Below are 20,783 nucleotides of genomic sequence, written 5' to 3'. Positions count from 1 at the left end.
CCTTTGAGCAGATTGAGTTTCTGGAGCATCACATTTGTGGGGTCAATTAAACGCTCAAAATGGCCAGAAAAAGAGAACTGTCATCTGAAACTCGACAGTCTATTCTTGTTCTTAGAAATGAAGGCTATTCCATGCGAGAAATTGCTAAGAAATTGAAGATTTCCTACACCGGTGTGTACTACTCCCTTCAGAGGACAGCACAAACAGGCTCTAACCAGAGTAGAAAAAGAAGTGGGAGGCCGCGTTGCACAACTGAGCAAGAAGATAAGTACATTAGAGTCTCTAGTTTGAGAAACAGACGCCTCACAGGTCCCCAACTGGCATCTTCATTAAATAGTACCCACAAAACACCAGTGTCAACATCTACAGTGAAGAGGCGGCTGCGGGATTCTGGGCTTCAGGGCAGAGTGGCAAAGAAAAAGCCATATCTGAGACTGACCAATAAAAGAAAAAGATTAAGATGGGCAAAAGAACACAGACATTGGACAGAGGAAGACTGGAAAAAAGTGTTGTGGACAGATGAATCCAAGTTTGAGGTGTTTGGATCACAAAGAAGAACGTTTGTGAGACGCAGAACAAATGAAAAGATGCTGGAAGAATGCCTGACGCCATCTGTTAAGCATGGTGGAGGTAATGTGATGGTCTGGGGTTGCTTTGGTGCTGGTAAGGTGGGAGATTTGTACAGGGTAAAAGGGATTCTGAATAAGGAAGGCTATCACTCCATTTTGCAACGCCATGCCATACCCAGTGGACAGCGCTTGATTGGAGCCAATTTCATCCTACAACAGGACAATGACCCTAAACACACCTCCAAATTGTGCAAGAACTATTTAGAGCAGAAGCAGGCAGCTGGTATTCTATCGGTAATGGAGTGGCCAGCGCAGTCACCAGATCTGAACCCCATTGAGCTGTTGTGGGAGCAGCTTGACCGTATGGTATGCAAGAAGTGCCCATCCAACCAATCCAACTTGTGGGAGCTGCTTCTGGAAGCGTGGGGTGCAATTTCTCCAGATTACCTCAACAAATTAACAGCTAGAATGCCAAAGGTCTGCAATGCTGTAATTGCTGCAAATGGAGGATTCTTTGACGAAAGCAAAGTTTGATGTAAAAAAAATCTTATTTCAAATACAAATCATTATTTCTAACCTTGTCAATGTCTTGACTCTATTTTCTATTCATTTCACAACATATGGTGGTGTGACTTTTCATGGAAAACACAAAATTGTTTGGGTGATCCCAAACTTTTGAACGGTAGTGTATATATAGCACGTGTGTGTGTGTGTGTGTGTGTGTGTGTGTGTGTGTGTGTGTGTGTGCATCTTGCCTCTCTGGCTTGTCAGGTCATAGCTTATCAGTCAAAGTGATTAAGTCTTCCAACAATCTGTCCAATAGCTTTAAAATGCGTGCTTCAAACCAATTAAGAAGAACACTTTGGTATCATTTGTTCTTCCTGCATAATGTGATGATATGTGGGGCAGCAAGTGTAATTACAGTGTGGGCATTTATCTACCGTTTATCTCTTTCTGTCCCTTAGCCATTGCATACAGAAGCTGACCGCAAGACAAGCCTATCATCTGGAAGACAGCCCTACCTGTCTACTGCACTGTATATGAATGTTTTATTATAAAAGCTAAGTGCTAAGTGCCCTCTTGATTGTTGCTTTTAACTTTGATTACGTTCTGTCTGTTGCGAAAGAAAATAAATAAAAATACCCAAGTGGATATAATGGACATAACAGGAAATGTAAAGTCTGTTTGAAAGGAAAGGGTGCAGAGGAGTTGTCCAGAGTGAGTTGAATAGGTCTGCAGGAAGTTGGGCCCTCGCGGTGTGTCAGAGCAAACCCAGCTTTGGTCCCCATAGCCTCAAATAGGGCCGAGCAGGTGGAGAAAGTTAAGCAGGGAAAAAGACATGACATAATCATATAAATAACACAGCATGGCACGGCACGTATATGTTCCATATATTTCTGTCTGTCAGGAAATAGATGTCAAGCATTGCCGTGTAAAAAGTCTCATTTACCAACATTAAAAGCAGTCCAGCTTAGCATCTTTGCATTTGATGTGGTGAATCAGCTCTCATTTGGCTCAAAGTGACAGTTCAGCTGTTCCTCTGTATGCCATAGTTTAGTCTTTCTTTTATATTGTCTTGAATCATTTAGAAAAAAAAAATATTTTTCTACCTCCTGGTCCAGACAGAGACGCTTCCAGCTCCCCCCTTCAACTCCTACCAGACATGGCGTTGTGAGAGGGGAATGGCCGATTGCATAACGGCAGGCGAGACTTGATGGTTCTTGGCCTTCTCACAGAATTCAATCATTCTCTGCATTCTCCAATTCCATGACGGCCCATTAAAGAGCAGCGCGGGCTAGGATTTCCCCTCATATGTTTTAGATTGAAATTACGATCACAAAGTCTGCCGTTTCAATAGAGCTGAAGGGACAAGGTGCTTGGGGAAAGTAGAGATATTGGTGTTAGAATAGTTCATCCGAGAGTCTTAAGTTTATCGGAGAGACAGACAGAGAAAGAGAGAGAGAGAGAGAAAAAAACAACAGAGACAGACAGAGAGAGAGACAGAGCGCAACAGAGAGAGAGAGCAACAGAGAAAGCGAGAAACAGAGAGAGCAACAGAGAGGCAAACAGTGCAACAGAGACAGACAGAGAGAGAGAGAGAGACAGAGAGAAAGAGCAACAGGGAGACAGCGAGAGAGAGGGAAGTAGAATGACGGAAAGACATTGCTCTCACTCTTTTTGCTCTTTTTAATGCCGTTTTTGCTATCATCACTACTCGTGTTTTCCTGCCACCCACCTGCATATCAGTCAGACAGGTCATCCTCTAAAGCCCAGAGCATTGTGCAGGGGATCTGTTTTAAAGCTTATGGTTAGGTTATTCTGTTCCCAATACGCTTTAGTCATTGACGCCACAGGGAGATACCAGGAGGATACGTGAGGGTTGAGACACCATATGGGGTTGATGACCCCAAATGTTCAGTGAGGAACCACTGGGATCTGAGTCAGACTATGACTAGCCACTGGTTCCTCATTCCTATTTGTCTCACTGGACAACAGGAGTGAGACATACACAAGTGCATACAGACACACACGTATTTTTGCATGCACATACACAGACACAGACACAGACAGACACACACACACACACACTCTCTCTCTCCCTCTCTCTCTCACACACACACACACACACACACACACACACACACACACACACACACACACACACACACACACACACACACACACACACACACACACACACACACCTGTACAGATTAAGCATTCACACTGATTTACTGTGTAGAGGGGGAAGCCATCCAGACATGACTGCAGTGACCTGGGTAAATATTCCAGAGAGATGCATCACTCCTACACAAACCTGAGGCTGCACAACATCTCTGAACTTCTCTCACATATGTGGATCTGAGATAAGTGATACACAATGACACAGCCTACCATGACACAGTACTCACACAAAGAGAGCTCGTGTTGCAGCAGAATTTGATGTACCCTATCAAAGCTTGTACATTTACCAAAGGTGTGAGAGATTTTAAGATTGTATGCTGGGAATTAAAGCCACATATATAATTCCAAATAGTTGAAAATTCAGCCACAGGCAACTTTTATGCTAAGCATTATGAAGCATTATGAAGTAACTACTTTGCGTCAAATTTAGTGTCAAGTTCTCTCTCTAATATTGACCATCAAAACTGGGACAAAATTGGGTCTTACTGCAAGGCTGTAGATGGCGTATGACTTCATCTTATAATCATATAGCGACATCTAGTGGTTATAAGTAAGCAGTTAACGCAAAAGCCAAAAAAAGACAAAGCTTTATTCTGTATTTTTTATATTTCATAATACAGGCTGAGGGCGTTGTTTAATCACTGCAATAACGTGCATATAGTTAAAATGAAAACGGCTACTTACACCGTAAACTAACACAAACTAAAATGAGATCATCTGAAGTCATACACATATATTAAGGCACATTTTAATGCTAACAGTGACAGCTCTGTACAAAAAAAAGCCAATTATTTACATATCCATCACATTGTACATACTTGTTCATATTTCATTTGAAGGATGGCTTTGATTGCTTGATTGAGAAGGAATTGTAATGAGCTCAGCAATAAAATATACACTTCTTTATTATCTTTGGGATGTTCAAAGTCTGGCCTTGTTCCGTCTCACACATTGACATTGTAGGATATTTCCCAACTTCCCATTTCCCTTCCTCCATAGGCCAGTTAGTACACATCACATTACGGGACCGCATACAAACATTCTGACTCCAACACTGCAAATCGTGTAGCAGTTACAACATGACTCCCACATTTCTAAAATCAGTGCCTTTTTGTGTTTCTACTGTTAGTAGTGAATGACCATCTACAATAAAAGTTTATCCTGTAACTACAGCGGACACTTGGTGTTACAGGGGTGGCCTGACTTGAACAGTCCATAGACACTGACCAGCGGAAACATGGACATGGCCCCAAGCATCGAGCCCAGCTGCACTACCGCTCCACACCACACGAGGGCACTATGCCCCTCATCTCGCAGAATCACCCCGATGATCACCTTCACATAGGACAGGCTCAGGACAAACAGGATCCAGGCTATTACCTGAAGCAGAGGACAGGAAAATCTTACATACAGTTTTGAACCACTGCGGTAAATAAAAAGGGTATTTAGGTAGATATGATGCCTATATGAATGAGATTACAGGGGGCATCTTTTTGCTCTGCCATCGTCAAGAAATCTTGTTTGACCCCAATGTATAGGCCCCTATGACTCAACATGACACCAGCTTGATTATTTAATTTAAGATACAGCATGTTTATTTCTTTGAGTTACCAAACAATTGTTGTTGTTTTTTTCAGTCTAGACAGAGAAAAAAAACATATATTCAGAATTACAAAGATTTATATGAGTAAGAAGAAAGCAGCCGTACTATGACTGCAGTTCCAGAGGCACTGTGGACCAGCACAGGGCAGGGACTCAGAGCAGCCATGGCCATGATGTAAGCCCCGAAGCCTGTCCCGATCAAGGTCAAAAGACCCATAAAGAGAAGGGATCTGGAGACAAAGATGTATCAGGTGAAACTGTAGAAGTAATTGTCATAAAGAATTGTTATGGTGGAGTAATGACAGCTGTGACATTGTGGATGACATTGTGATCTGTAGCGAGTACAGTGCAGGTTGAGGAGAGCCTGGAGAGGTGGAGGTATGCACTGGAGAGAAGAGGAATGAAAATCAGTAGGAACAAGATGGAATACATATGCGTGAATGAGAGGGAGGACAGTGGAATGGTGAGGATGCAAAGAGTAGTGATGAAGGCATATGAGTTTAAATACTTGGGGTCAACTGTCCAAAGTAACGGGGAGTGCAGGAGAGAGGTGAAGAAGAGAGTGCAGGCAGGGTGGAGTGGGTGGAGAAGAGTGTCAGGAGTGATTTGCGACAGAAGGGTACCAGCAAGAGTTAAAGGGAAGGTTTACAAGATGGTTGTGAGACAGTGGCACTGACGAAAAGACAGGAGGCGGAGCTGGAGGTGGCAGAGTTGAAGATGCTAAGATTTTCACTGGGAGTGTCGAAGAGGGGCAGGATTAGAAATTATTATATTAGAGGGACAGCTCAGGTTGGATGGTTTGGAGACAAAGCAAGAGAGGCAAGTTTGAGATGGCTTGGACATGTGTGGAGGAGAGTTGCTGGGTATATTGGGAGAAGGATGCTGAATATGGAGCTGCCAGGGAAGAGGAAAAGAGGAAGGCCAAAGAGGAGGTTTATGGATGTGAGGGTGGACATGCAGGTGGCTGGTATAACAGAGGAAGATGCAGAGGACAGGAATAAATGGAATTGGACGATCCACTGTGGTGACCCCTAACGGGAGCAGCCGAAAGTAGTAATAGTAGTAGTAGTTGTAGTAGTAATGACAGCTGTAATGCAGAAATACTACATGAATAACTGATAATATTAATATCTAAATGCAGTTGATGTTGTACTAAGACATTTATAATAGATATAGAGCTTTATAGACCTATGTTACATTGTACTGGCTGACCGATTGCACAAGTGCACCAACACATTGCCAATGTTTAAATTTTAAATTTAATCATCCTTCATTCTGTTTGTAATAGAAATGATTCATAGTGACATATTTCAAATAAAACAAAAAACAGCAAATGCTGCTTACCTTACAGGCATAAACATGGCAATAAAGCAGGCCACGGGGTTAGCAACAGCTGCCATAGCGGCAGCCAGATGGTAGGCCTGGTTGCCGTATGGCAGACAGGAGTAGGACTGCACGGAGGGCAGCACAGCATTGGTCAGAGCATTGACCCAGGCCAGCACCACAAAGATGAACCCCACCTCCAGGCTGCTGTACACCCCCGTCCCGAAAGAGCACCTTCGCTCCCTCCTTGGGACCTCCAAGGGGCTGATCATTGGCTTCTGTTCTGCTGTTTGGTTGTCCAGAGACAGGCCTTGCTCTCTCTTTTCCAGTTCCTCACTGAAGTACAAAGCATTCTTTCTCTCGCGGGCCACGGCCGGATGGTGGTTGAGTAGGATGAAGGCTACCAAACACACCACCATCATGGCGGAGAGGAATAAGAAGAAGACCTCAGCAGAGAAGTTGGCTGGTTGGTAGACGGCTTGCAGATCTCCACTGCCATCTGCTGTGGCATTGTCAAATGTCTTGTTGGCTCCATCAGCCACAGAGGTGTTCTGACAGTGGACTACTCCAACGCCTTGAATGAGAGCCACCAATGCAGGCACTAAGCCACTGAGCCCCTCCCCTGCAAAGTATGTTGTGAGGTACTGCGGACGAAGTCTCATCATGAAGGGCAGGAATGTGACGGAGGAGGTACAGTCTACTGCAGACAGGAGGAAGCTTAGCACCAGGAGGGGCACACTGTGCAGAGAGTCTCCTACTATTACTGTGTACTTCCAGAAGAAAGCCAGGAGGAAAGTGGCGACAATCCCCAATCCCACAATGCAGTAGATGACCGGCCGCTCATCCAAGGTCCCCGGGCGGAAGCGATGCATGAGGGTTATGAAGAGAGGGCCGATATTGGCCATCTGGATGAGAACAGTGAGGTAGGAGGGCAAGTACCAGCCCTCTGGGATCTCCGGTACCACCAAGGGCAGCTCAACCCACATCCCGTTAATGGCCACCCATGAGCCCATGCCAAACAGGCATGCCAGCACATGAGTCAGCAGTGACATGATGATGGTGAGACCGGGATACCGGGAAATGTGGATTTATACAATCTGAAACACATAAATAGAAAATCCATTATTACCACAAGAGAGACTGAACCAGAAAATAGAGAGTTCAGAAGTGTTTAAATTATGTTGTTTTCTGTACAAGCTGTATTGTTTCATTTGAAAGAATTTGATATTTAAGCAGTAAAATTGAGTCTTAAATTGTTGAACATTTTAGCTAAAGAGGCATGATTGAGCATCTTTGATATCACATGTAAACAATCAGTTACCACTAATAATAGCACACATTACACAATCAAACCAGAGGTTATATCATTCAGTGTCTTTTCCTTAATATAATGATCATCTTGTATCAATACCCTATGGTCATTTTTAAAAGGTGCTGTCCTTTCAGATAGTATGTGACAAGTAACCCCCCTCCCTCCCAAAAAAAAAAAAAAGAATCAAAATCTGGTCAGTGTGTGATGCAAGTTGCAGACATGCATGGGAAAGAAAAACTGCAGAGAAAACAGCAGATCATGCAGAGAAATATCCTAGTGGCATGCCAGTAATGAATCTGATCATGCATTTGGTCCATGATATGACAGTTAAAAGGGACATCACATGTGATCAGTTCATCACATCTTTGCCAAGAACTATCTCGGCTGCAGCTGACTACAATGGCAACAACCAGACAACCTCCCTGTAGTGATCAGGAAAAGCAACAGAGCTTCTCTCTGCTTAATCTTTGCTCTCAGTCAGTTAGAGGCCTGGACAAAGCCAGTGACTCTTGCATATGATGAGGGTCTGATGGCCACCTGCCATCTCTTCAGAAGGTATTGAGGGACTCTGCTGTAGCGTGTAATGAAATAAACCACAAATCAAACAGAAAACCCTTTAAGAGGAGAGGCTCTCTTTGCCAATTTGGTAAACGTGTAAGGAAGCTTTAAAATAGGTGCCTGTGCTATTCTACAAACTACAACTCAAAAAAATAAAGATACATATCAAAGGAACGCACTTTATCAATTTTAATGGTATATTACTCTTAGAAATTGTCGTCGTCGTTGGCATCTCTCATGTCCAAGGATCCATTCCAAGAGATTAAGGTGTGTGCTTAAAACGAAGATGGCTTGACAGTTCAAGGTGAGAATAGAAGAGGCTGGAACAGTATGAACAAGGGATAGTAGTAGGTGGACCCATTCCTGCGGCTCTCTGTACTTGGCGGGTTTTTCAGCGGCGGCGCTTTTCTTCCGCATGTGTTCGTTTGTCTGTTTCAGCCTTGATGGAACCAGCCAGGCAGGCAGCTCTCCAGTGCTTTCGATTTTCTGCTACTTTTTCCCCAGTTCTTAGGGTCGATGTTGAAGGTGATCAGCGTTCCCTTGATACAGTCCTTGTAGCGTTTTTGGGAGCTCCTCTTTTTCTTTGACCTTCAGTCAGTTCGGGGTATAAAATTTGTTTCGGGAGTCTGTCGTTTGGCATCCTCTGGATGTGGCCAAGCCACCGCAGCTGGTGATGTTCAATTGTCATCTCAATGGAAAGGAGATCGGCTCTTTCAAGAACTTGATTGTTGATGACCCATTCTTGCCAGGAAATTCCCAGAATACTTCTCAGTTTTTGCTGGTGGAAGCGTTATAGTTTATGGATTTGGTATTTGTAGAGGGTCCAGGCTTCACAACCATAAAGGAGGGTTGAAAGAACCACTGCACGTTAAACCATGATTTTGGTTGATGTCTTGAGATCACAATCATAGAAAACATGGTGAGAAAGTCGGCCAAAGGCAGTGTGGGCAGCTTTCAGTCTGCTGGTGATATCCGGTTCTAGCCTGCATGTTTCTTTGAGGATACTTCCAAGGTACTGAAAGGATTGAACTTGTTCTATAGGTTGGCCATGGATGGTGATCTGAAGCAGAACTCCTGGGGTATCCTGAGGCACAACAGCAAGCGTTTTGGTTTTTTTGATGTTCACAGAAAAGCCAAAAGTTTCATAGGCCTGAAAAAAGGAGTTGGTGATCGACTAAAGACCTTCTGGAGTCATGGCAGGAGCAGCATTATCATCGGCATATTGAAGCTCAATGATGGTGTTGGTGGATGTCTTGTTTTTAGACTTCAAGCGCTGGAGATTGAACAGGGTGCCCTTGAAGCAGTAACAGATGTTGACTTTACCATCAAGTGACTGATCTGTCTTCTGCAAGAGAGCAGCCAGGTATAAGGAAAATAACGTAGGTGCTAGAACACAGCCTTGCTTTACTCCACATTCCATGGGGAAAGGCTCGGAAAGGGTTCCACGGAAACAAACACAGCCTTTCATGTGATCATGGAGGGCGTGAATCATCTGGATGAAGTGGTCAGAGCATCCAGATTTGGATAGCACATCCCACAAAGTGGCTCTCGGAAGAGAATCAAATGCTTTCTTAAGGTTGAAAAAGATGAAAAAAGATGAAAATAGGGCTCTTAGAAATAGGGCTAGGCAATATAGGAATTTAGGATATACATATATATATATATATATATATATATATATATATATATATATATATATATATAAACTTTGTTAAAAGAAACACTCAATGGGGGCATCTGGGTAGTGTAGCGATCTCTTCCATTGCCTACCAACACAGGGATCTCCGGTTTGAATCCCTGTGTTACCTCCGGATTGGTCGGGCGTCCCTACAGACACAATTGGCCGTGTCTGCGGGTGGGAAGCCGGATGTGGGTATGTGTCTTGGTCGCTGCACTAGCGCCTCCTCTGGTCGGTCAGGGCTCTTGATCGGGGGGAGGGGGACTGGGGGTGATAGCGTGATCCTCCCACGTGCTATGTCCCCCTGGTGAAACTCCTCACTGTCATGTGAAAAGAAGCGGCTAGCGACTCCACATGTATCGGAGGAGGCATGTGATAGTCTGCAGCCCTCCCGGATCGGCAGAGGGGGTGGATCAGCGACAGGGACAGCTCGGGAAGAGTGGGGTAATTGGCCGGATACAATTGGGCCATATGCAATTTTTTGAACTTATTAGACTGGTCTAGCTTTTATATTATTTGTTTCTAACTGTTTGGACATCCACATTACCAATATGTCACTATGTAAATATTTTGTGAGAGCAACAATAGTCATCTCTACAATATCATCAAAATATCAGTATCAAGGTATTTGGTCAACAATATTGTGATATTTGATTTTGTCCATATTGCCCAGCCCTACTTAGAAACTAACCACACACACACATACACACACCATCACCATCTTCATCCTCCCTCCCCAACACCCGTGTCATAAATGATTTGGCCCATCTTTGAGAGATGGTGTTCATGAAAAACGTTGAACTTGAAGTAACTGTTGAATAGACTACCCAATTCTTTTTAAAGAGTAACTAAACCCTAGTACATTATAGTGAGTTTGTTGATGTCTGCAGGTTAAAAACCAGGTTAAAGACATGGCAGGCTGGTCTTGGTACTCTGTGATGTTAACAGGATAAACACAGCTGCAAATAATAGCATTAATAATGGCTCTGCTGGATGTAGCTGTACCAAAGAACCACAATTGACAGTTGCTAGTGCTCTTTGTCTGTCTGTGCTGATAGGTGTGCTGGTATACCTAAACAGAGATCTCATCCAAAGCAAGCTCAGACAGACCTAAAGCAATACCACCACTCACCATCTGAAGACAAACATATCAAGCTAACATGTTTGAGATAGAGCAGCATCTGCATTCATGATTCAAAGCTAGCTGAACAAAGATCGCCCCACCCTGGTTACAGTTTTTCACAATTGTTTAAACACATTAATTAGAACATCAGACACAATGTGCACAACCTGAAACTAATGTACCAACTACCTAAACCAATTCTGCTGAACTCCAAGCACATTTTCTGCTTTTGACTCAGATTCCCATTCCATACCACACATTTCACAACACTACACACAATTCTCTATATCTTGCACACTCTTCCTGAATTCCCTCTCTTGGTGTTCACACAGAACACACTGCCAATCACATTTCTAAACCCCAAAGGCTGTTGTGCAAGTTGCAATCAGCAATTTGCTATAGAAGGTTCACAGATGAGCCTCTGGTTTGTTTGGAGAACAATGGATGGTGGCAACATTGAAGAGAGAGGTGAGCAGCAAGGCAGAGAAGTGAGAGTAAGAGGAGGAGGGAGAGGACAAGAAGGAGGAGGTGGAGGAGGAGGAAGAGGACGAGGACAAGGAGGAGCAGGACAAGGAGGAGGAGGAAGAGGATGACAAGGAGGAGGACAAGGAGGAGGAAGGAGAAGAACCATAATCTCTGATCAGATTAGGGCCACTGTCATTGATCATGTGGTCAACCATGGTTTGGCCATGAGGGAGGCTGAGTATACATAAAAACATTATATGGTAATATTTTACATCCAACAGGTGAAAGTGTAACACTGAACATGCAAAGGCATGATTCTACTGATAAAGCATTCATATAGTGTTTTCCATTCATACTATAGTGTTTTCCCTTCTGCACATCAGTGTTCAATGGGTGCTTAGAAATGTCTACTCATATGATGTATGTGTTTGTCATTTGAAAAGAAAATACAATTTAGTGAAGAGTTAACACTGTTTTGAGGGCAAAGTGTGCTTTTGCAAGAGAAGTGTAGGATTCTGCATTTTGTGTGTGAGTTTTGTGATTTGTGTTTAGAGTTTTGAGAAAGTGAGGTAGTCTATCAGGAAATGTGTTTAAGCAACTGTGAAAAACTAATAAAACAACATTCAGAAGCAAACCAGCAAAATGTGGCATTAACATAGGAGTAGCAGCTTCCAAACTACTTTGACCTCAACACAAGAAAGTCTTGTTTACAGATGGGTCAAAATTTGAAGCTTTTGGTTGTAATCATGGGGCTTATATAATGCAACAGTGCATAAAACCAACAGTCAGAGATGGTGGTGGTAGCATTCAGGTTTGGGTCTGTCTCGCCTACTCCAGTTAGTTACTTGCAGAGGATAAACTGCATCAGACCCAAGAGAAGAACCACTCTGTTCTTCTGAGGCATGGTGTTCATTCTGGCTTAAAGTTGTGTGGAAGATTAATTTTCGAGCAAGATAATGATCCAAAACACTCATCAATGCTTTGCCAGGACTATGTGAAGTTCAAGGAAGAGCAAGGAGTGCTGATGTGTAGGACAGTCAGCCACAGATACATCTGAACAAGAAAAAAGAGAAACATAATGTACCATTACAGGATAGCCTCTCAAATGCACTCAGAGTGCTGGAATAATTTGGATTCTCAAATTCTGGATAAACTTGTTGAATCAATGCCAGACACAATACAAGCTGCTTTTTGCTTCCGGTGTGGAAAGATGGCGGCACAAATTCACATTTGCAGCGGCCTCACCTAGTACCAGTGTGGGAAGATGGCAGCGCGAACTTACGTTTGCAGTGGCCTCACCCAGTACCGTCCATGCAGTGTCTTTGTCCACGTCTGCATCTAAGTTTCTGTCTTTGTTTGATGGCTGGGAGATCTGGTGCTGGATCAGCTGGGGGAGCCTGGTCTGCTGTCCTGTGGGCCCAGGGACCATGGCCCAGCCTGGAGCTGCACCCAAAGAGGAAACACCGAGGGCGGTCTGACAGGATGCAGAAGTGGGGCAGGCTAAGCTAACTGCTAGCCCATGCAGACCAGCAGTTCCGATGACATCGAGGGCGGTCTGGCGGCAGCCTCGCCTAGCGTTGACTGTGTTTTTGGTGTCGTCGTGTGGAGTGCGGGGAAGTGTGTCGGGGATGTCTGGCTGGGAGAGCTGGCGTTGGATCGGTTGGGAGAGCTTGTTCTGCTGCATCTGGTCGGTCCAGGGACCACGGCCCTGCCTGGAGCTGTGCCTGAGGAGGAAACACCGAGGGCGGTCTGGCAGGATGCAAAAGCGGGGCAGGCTAAGCTAACCGATAGCCCATGCAGACCAGCAGTTCCGACAGTCATCCTTGCATTTGTTCTGGACAGTGATTTTTTTTTCTTTTTGATATGTTGGATATATGTGTTTTGTAGTTGTTTTTTTTTGTAGTTTGGATATACAGTGCTGCTTGAAAGTATGTGAACCCCTTGAACGTTTAGATTTTTCTGTTGTTTTACCATGATTTTCTTATTCTATCGTCACCAGTTTTCATGTATGAAATGTCAGATATATGTTTATCAGTTGCATGTACTTGTTTAGTGGGACTTATTTAAGTAGCCCAAAAACTACATGAAACATGGAATTAGTGTATGTGCAAAAGTAAGTGAACCCCCAGCTGCATTGGTTAAGTCAAGCAGGTAACAGACTCGGGGTGAAACACATTTGGGTGCTTAATTAATCATTTAAGCAGACCAATGAAATGAGACATCCTTGGGAAAGGGTTTGGCCTGCACTAATTAAAAGAGAGAGGAAACCAACCAAACCACTGTGGTCCCATACAAATCAACAACGCCGAGAGCAAAGGAGATATCTGAGGACATCAGTCTGGGGAGGGATATAAGACCATCTCCAAAAGATTCCAGCTCCATCCATCCACTGTAAGACAAATAATTTACAAATGGAGGGCCTTCAACATGACAGCAACTCTGCCTAGAAGTGGACGCCCATCAAAACTATCACCCAGAAGCACCAGAAAAATAATAAATCAGGTAAAGGCCAACCCACACATCACCTCTAGAGAGTTGCAGACCTCTCTGGTAGCATCTGGGACAAATGTGCATGCGTCTACAATCAGACAAAAATTGAATAGCCATGACATTCATGGGAGGGTTGCTAGAAGGAAGCCTCTGCTGTCAAAAAAGAACAAAGCTGCCCATTTCAACTTTGCCAGAGAGCACTTGGACAAACCAGAGACCTTCTGGAAGTCCATTCTCTGGACAGACGAGTCCAAAATAGAATTATTTGGTCACAATCAAAACCAACATGTTTGGAGAAAAGCCAACACTGCATATGAAGAAAAGAACCTCCTCCCAACAGTGAAGCATGGTGGTGGAAATGTGAAGGTCTGGGGCTGCTTTTCTGCTTCTGGACCTGGACGACTCCAATATTATCCAAGGAACCATGAATTCTCCGGCATATCAACAAATTCTTGACCAGAATCTCCTGCCATCAGTCAGGGAGTTGAAGCTGGGACGAAAATGGATTATGCAACAAGACAATTACCCAAAGCATTCCAGCAAAACTACAAAGGAATGGCTTCAGAGAAAGAGGATTCGTACTCTGGATAGGCCCAGTCAAAGTCTGGATCTTAATCCAATTGAAATGTTGTGGCGAGACCTGAAGAAGTTGGTACATACCAAATGTCCCTCCAACCTCTCTCAACTGGCTGAGTTCTGCGAGGAGGAGTGGGCAAAAATCCCCATAAGCAGATGCGAGAGACTGGTTGGTGGTTACAGAAGACGTTTGGTTGAAGTAATGGCTGCAAAAGGAGGAGCCACAAGCTACTAGTACAAGGGTTCACATACTTTTGCACATGTTAAATTTTCAGTTTTTGTGAAATAAACCACCTTTGTTGAATTAAATAATGAAAATATATCTCTTTTTGTGTGTGTGTCCATTATTTGGAAGGTGTGCTTTACAAATTGGGATTTGGATGTATGTGTAATAAGCTTATTTTAATGTTTTTTACAAAAAAAGTGACCATGTCTGGAGGGTTCACAAACTTTCAAGCAGCACTGTATGTGTTCTTGTAATTTGTGTTTTTGTCTTTGTGTTGCACTGCCGTGGGCTGGGGGAAATGATATTTTGTTTCATTTCATGTGCGCAGGTGAATGGAATGAAATGACAAATATTCCTGATTCCTGAGTTAAATCAAATGGTGCACATACCAGACACTGGGAAATTCTGACATTGTTATAGCAAAATATTTTGACTTGGTTAGCAAAAAAAAAAGTTTTTTCGATCTTGCTTCAATTATATCAACTGAGTAAAACCTTTGTGTTAGTTATCCAAAGGAGTTGAATTAAGTGCAACTGGACTTGGTATATATCCGTGAAGACGATGAGACTCAGAATTTATCCTCTTTGGAGTCGTTGTCAGAGCCATGGACATCTATAGCTCTGACAACAACTCCAAAGAGGATACATTCTGAGTCTCATCACCAGCCAGTCAGACTAGCTTGGTCTAGTCAGAAAGGCACAAACTGAGGAAGCCTCTTGGATGAGAGGCGAAACATCTTCACGGATATATACCAAGTCCAGTTGCACTTGATTCAACTCCTTTGGATAACCATGACCTGGATGAATGAGAACATTCACAGACACTTTGTGTTAGTTGTGGATCAGCGATGAAAACCAACAGATCTTTTTTGACCCCACTATATGTATATCCCCAATGGAAAATTGTTAAACCTTTCCCAGTGTGAATCCCAACCTGTCATGTTATCAACATGCATGACGCACAGCAAATGATTATCTTTCAACTAATTCTGCTTGACGCTATGAAAAATGGCTATTACATTGCTTTGAATTTTAGATGGTCAAATGCTTTTACACTCTTGTCCTTTACATGTGTTGCTATTGGTTGCAAAAGTCTGCCTGGACTCTATGCACCCATATGGCCACAAGCGACCTTCCCCCTTTTATGCCCCCTACTCTTAAAACCATTTGTCCTTCCCTACCATTTACTCTCGCTCTTTAGCTGGCAAAGGACACATGACCTTTCACATACTAACACACTATTCCTGTCAAAGCCTCTTGTCATTGTGAAACATGCACATAGACACATGCTTCTACATAGAGAGAAAGGACAAGAAAGAAATAGATATCAGTGAGAAGCTATAATGCTCACCAGAGCTTTACACACATGTGACCACACATCCCCATTGATGACCACACGAATGTGGTCATTAATTGAGCCAAAAATGTAAATACTGTGACGGGGGGGGGGGGGGGTTCACAGTTGGACCTTTCCGAAACACCAACACACAAGCGTAAAATACTTCAGGCAAACCTTGCTTGTTTGATAGTAATTCAAAACTAAAATAATGGGCCGAAACTCTGATGACAATATTTTTCATAAAAACTCATTCACAACAATGTATTTAACTATTATCTTCCAACTCAAAGAAAGTTGAATCAGTTCATCTGGACACAATGTTTATTGAGAGAAACGATTCATCGCTCATCTAAGTGACCTCTAAGTGACCTCACTTATAGATGAGCATCTTTCAACTTTCTGTGATTTCCTAGCCTGGATTATTGAGCATACATAAAGATATTATTATTATTATTATAAAGATATTATCTTCCAACTACCAGATTTCTCCATCTCCATGGCAGGAGGTGAATGAAGCAACCAGCACCAATTTAAAACCCAACACCTTCTACAATACCATTCTGCCTGATAGATAGATATTTCCCTATGAAGACAGTGAAAATATATCCTTTTGAGAAACCATGGATCATACCCAAGACCAACCACTTGAGCCACCAGAGACAAAAAACCTTCAAGACTGGAAAATCATGTGCCTTGACAAGGTTCTACAGATATAAGGTCCAAAAGGAAATATACATGACACAAAAAAAAACCCACACAATTCTACAAATCCGAAGTGGAAGGCATGGAAAAGGTGAATTCTAGTTTTTGGCACAATAGTTAAATCGATGTGCAAAACGGAAAAAGGTGGACTGAATCAATGTCCTTGGAATTTATGACAATTGCTAATGCAATCAACAAAGTTTAAGTTCCCCAGGTACTTCCACCTCTCAAACATTCAGCTCTACCTCCTTTCGTGCCATCCTCCCCTCTGCCTGCTATTCCAGTGTGGGATGTGTATAGCAGACTGTCCTCCATCAACTGCCACAAATCCCCTGGCTCAGACATGATTTCCCCAATAATATTGAAGGAGTTTGCATGCGAGATCAGCATTTCTCTCTGTGACTCCTTCATCAACAATTTGTTTGATGAAGGGGTCATCCCTAGACAATGGAAAGAGGCTATTGCTGTCCCCATACCAAAATTTTCCCCACCAAACATTGATGAAATGAGGCCAATCTCATTAACAGCTCAGCTCTCTAAACTATGCGAACAGTTTGCAGCACATTGGATCCTGAATGACATCACACCAAATCTAGATCCCATGCAGTTTGGCAGCCAACAGAATCATTCTACAACACACTATTTAGTCAAGTTCACTTTATTGTCATATACATATAAAAAAAAGTACCACGTACCTTCCAATGCAATGAAATGCATATGCCCTGGCTCTCTCAGCCCTTAAAACTATATATTTAATGAAATAATAAATAATAACAATAACAATAAATAAGAAATCAGAAATCTCACAGATTAATAAGTCAATGAAAGTTATGTAAGGTGCCTACTGTTCATTATTCTGACCGCCTGGGGATAAAACCTGTCTCTGAGGCGGCTGGTCTGAGCGCTGATGCTTTGTAAGAGTTGTGCTGAGGAAAAAGTGAGAACAGACTATGTGCTGGGTGGTTGGTGTCCTCCATGATACTTACGGCCTTCCTTCTGCAACACGTGGTATAAATGTCCTGAAGCTGTGGCAGTGCTGTTCCTATGATGTCTGAAGCTGTTTTTACTATCCTTCTCAGTTGTTTGTGGTCCTGTTCAGTCGGGTTTCCAAACCACACCAGTATGCTTCCAGTAAGGATGCTCTCTATGGTAGTCTAATAGAAACTGACCAGGGTTCTCTGTGAACATTCTGAATTTTTTAAGACATCTCAGAAAGTATACTCTCTGTTGTGCCTTCTTAATTACACAACTGGTGTTTAGAGACCAGGAGAGGAAGTCTAAGATCTGAATGCCTGAGAATCTGATGTTCTTCACAATTTCAACAGGGACACCATTGATCTAAACTGGTGTCTGAACTCTCCTTTGTGTTCTCAGTATTAAGGGAGATGTTGTTATCTTGACACTGTGGACAGTTTGATGGACTCTGCGTACAAGGCCTGTGATGTTCCGGGCTCAGTGTGCATACTAATTACAACTGATTTTGCCAAGGCCTTTGATGCTGTAGATTACACAATGGCACTACAGTACCTCATTGACCTTGGAGTGAAACTGGGTCTGATCCCATGAATCTGTAGCTTCATAACCAACCACTGTCAGAAAGTGCACTACCAGGGACATCTCTCTGATTGGGAATAACCCACATGTGGAGTTGCACAGGGAACTGTACTAGGGCCTATACTCTCCCTAACACTAATCAATAGTGCCCTCCAGGACAGAATAGACCACTGGAAATATGTGGATGACATGACTCTGGCCCAGCAGTGGAAGCTCCAACTACCCTGTACTCTCCAACAGAAGCTGAATGGTCTTGATATCTGGGTAGAGCAGCACAAAATGAATCTCAACCCAAAGAAAGGTAAAGTTTTACATGTCACCCATATGAGGCATCCACCACCCTGCTGACTCAATCCATTGAACAGAACATCCTGGTTTCCATCTACACAGGTTACGTGCGTCTGGTGCTACAGTATGCAGTCACCATTTGACACAGTTCTCTAACTACAGACCAGGCTAAAAGGGTGGAAAGCATACAGATATGGGCTTGTAAAATCATACTTGGCCAGGGGTACTCGGGGTACCCAGAGGCTCTCTGCCCTCTTGGATTGTGCACACTATCTAAGAGAAGCCCTCAGCTCAGCTCAAATAAACTGGCCATCCCGAGATGTCGAACTGAAAGATACAGGAGTTCACCAATCCCCTGTATGGGCAGACTCCTAAATGACACCGGATTTTAGATTTGAGATATGAGATATTAGATTTCAGTTTAAATAATTTCAAATGCTAGATTACTTAGTATTGATGTTTTACTGTAATTGCAAAATCATTCAGTGTTTAATGACAGTTATCGTTATGAACCTGTAATAATGCTGAAAGGTTAATAAACAACAACCTTTTTTTCAAATTAATCCAACTCTGGGTGAATACAAGTAAAATAAGAAAACTTGGGAAGATTACTGATAATAACTGATAATATTAATAATACTGTTGCTTGTCCAAATTTATATTGTAATACCATTCTCCTCTTAAATACATTATGAGTCACACAGTGGTTGATTCATTATGGTATTTCATGTTTTACCATCCCATGATATTATTCCTAATATCAGTAGTAATAGCAGCACATCACAGGTATTGTTGCTGTTTAAATACGAAATCCAAATGACCTCTACTTTCCTGGCACAGTCTCTACATAGTCCTAAGGCATGGTAGTTCATCTTACCTTGCTTAGGACGGAGTCAGGAGGGGGACGCTGGCCTGTTCTCCTCCCCTTTCTCTTTAAAACCTTTCATTTCATTGTGACTGCCTTGCAATAAAGGCAGTTTTCTCTGTTACATCAGCTACAAGAACATTCCCACCCCCCATTCTACTGCCCACACACTGGGTGCGCTCCTTTTCTTACAGCCGGGGCACAATCCGGCGAGACGTGATGACGAGGGGCGAGGGAGGAGCATATCCCAAATGGAGGGGGAAACATTTACCGGCGGAAGGAGGCGTCACTTTAAACAAAGCATCAGATCGATAAAAGGCTTATCGTGTCATTAATCGTTGACGAGATAACTTGATGCCACAGAGATCTAATGCATTAAGCAGATAGACCGATTTTATTCATCAATTTAAGATTGCGTTGTTGCATAGCATCAAGATTTACCCCGTTGCGTTTATAACAGCCATGTGGTCGAGGTAGGTGTACACGCCGCTTGAATTGAGCGGGGCATCCGGTGTAAACGCCGGCTGAGACGCGTTTTAATGGTGTGCAAACTCCGCCTATTCGGCCCCCCCACCTGCGTACGCCGACGTATAATAGTACGGACACACACATACATACACACACACACACACACACACACACTCCATAGGCCTACATAATACTTCCTCTCTATTGCACCTGACAGAGGAGGGATAACGCAGGCGCACACTTCTTAGCTGCTCTGACGCTCAGACATTCTGCTATTGTAGGCTGATTTTCAGAAAGGTCCTGCTGCAGTGTGCAGTACTACACGACGTACCGATTTTACTACATGATCCCCCCCCCCATGTTGTTACGCTAACGGCATCAAAGAAAGAAAGTTGAATGAGTTCGGCAGTAACGGCATGTTATAGGACTCATACACACAACCCACCCCTAAACATCTCACTCCGCATTACCTAAACCAAACCAAGTTGGGTGTGTCATGTTGCAAAGTGGGTGTGTCGTGTAGGTCGTGGATATACTTGCTGCTTTTTAAAATGAGCTGGACATATGCTCTGTCAGTCTCTCTCTTGCGTTATTATGGATTCCACCACTTTTCTTGACAAGACACGCCCTGCATAGCATCCAGGCGCTAGGGTTCCGGGAAGACCCGCCCCTACTCTGCCTCTGATTAGCTAACCTTAACCCCGCCCTAACCCTAACCAACCCAACCAACGGAGGCAACGAGTACTGGCCAATGAGAGGTAGAGTGCCAAGAAACGCAGTGGGCGCCACAATAACCTCTCTCTCTCTCTCGCTCGCTCGCTCGCTCGCTCGCTCTCTCTCTCTCTCTCTCTCTCTCTCTCTCTCTCTCTCTCTCTCTCTCTCTCTCTCTCTCTCTCTCTCTCTCTCTCTCTCTCTCTCTCTCTCTCTCTCTCTCTCTCTCTCTCTCTCTCTCTCTCTCTCT

The 20,783-nt window shown here is 43.4% G+C and overlaps 1 protein-coding gene across 2 annotated transcripts; it reads right to left on the bottom strand.

The window, feature by feature from the left end:
* Positions 1–3,861: 3,861 nt before the first annotated feature.
* On the bottom strand, positions 3,862–20,401 carry zgc:91890 (solute carrier family 52, riboflavin transporter, member 3-B). Of its 2 annotated transcripts, none has more exons than XM_056286283.1 (4): positions 20,359–20,401; positions 6,201–7,276; positions 4,963–5,086; positions 3,862–4,634 (listed from the first exon to the last, which is right to left on the bottom strand). In XM_056286283.1, the coding sequence occupies exons 2-4, from the start codon at positions 7,229–7,231 to the stop codon at positions 4,422–4,424; spliced, it is 1,368 nt and encodes a 455-aa protein (XP_056142258.1). In that variant the 5' UTR covers positions 7,232–7,276; positions 20,359–20,401; the 3' UTR covers positions 3,862–4,421. The 2 variants fall into 2 exon arrangements, with proteins under 2 accessions (XP_056142258.1, XP_056142257.1); XM_056286282.1 differs by lacking the exon at positions 20,359–20,401 and adding an exon at positions 19,367–19,513.
* Positions 20,402–20,783: the final 382 nt, after the last annotated feature.

The sequence above is a fragment of the Lampris incognitus genome, chromosome 9 (assembly GCF_029633865.1).
Source record: "Lampris incognitus isolate fLamInc1 chromosome 9, fLamInc1.hap2, whole genome shotgun sequence".
In the NCBI taxonomy this organism is placed as follows: Eukaryota; Metazoa; Chordata; class Actinopteri; order Lampriformes; family Lampridae; genus Lampris; species Lampris incognitus.
The sequence above is the reverse complement of the archived record's forward strand: the minus strand, read 5'-3'. Positions and strand labels throughout refer to the sequence as shown.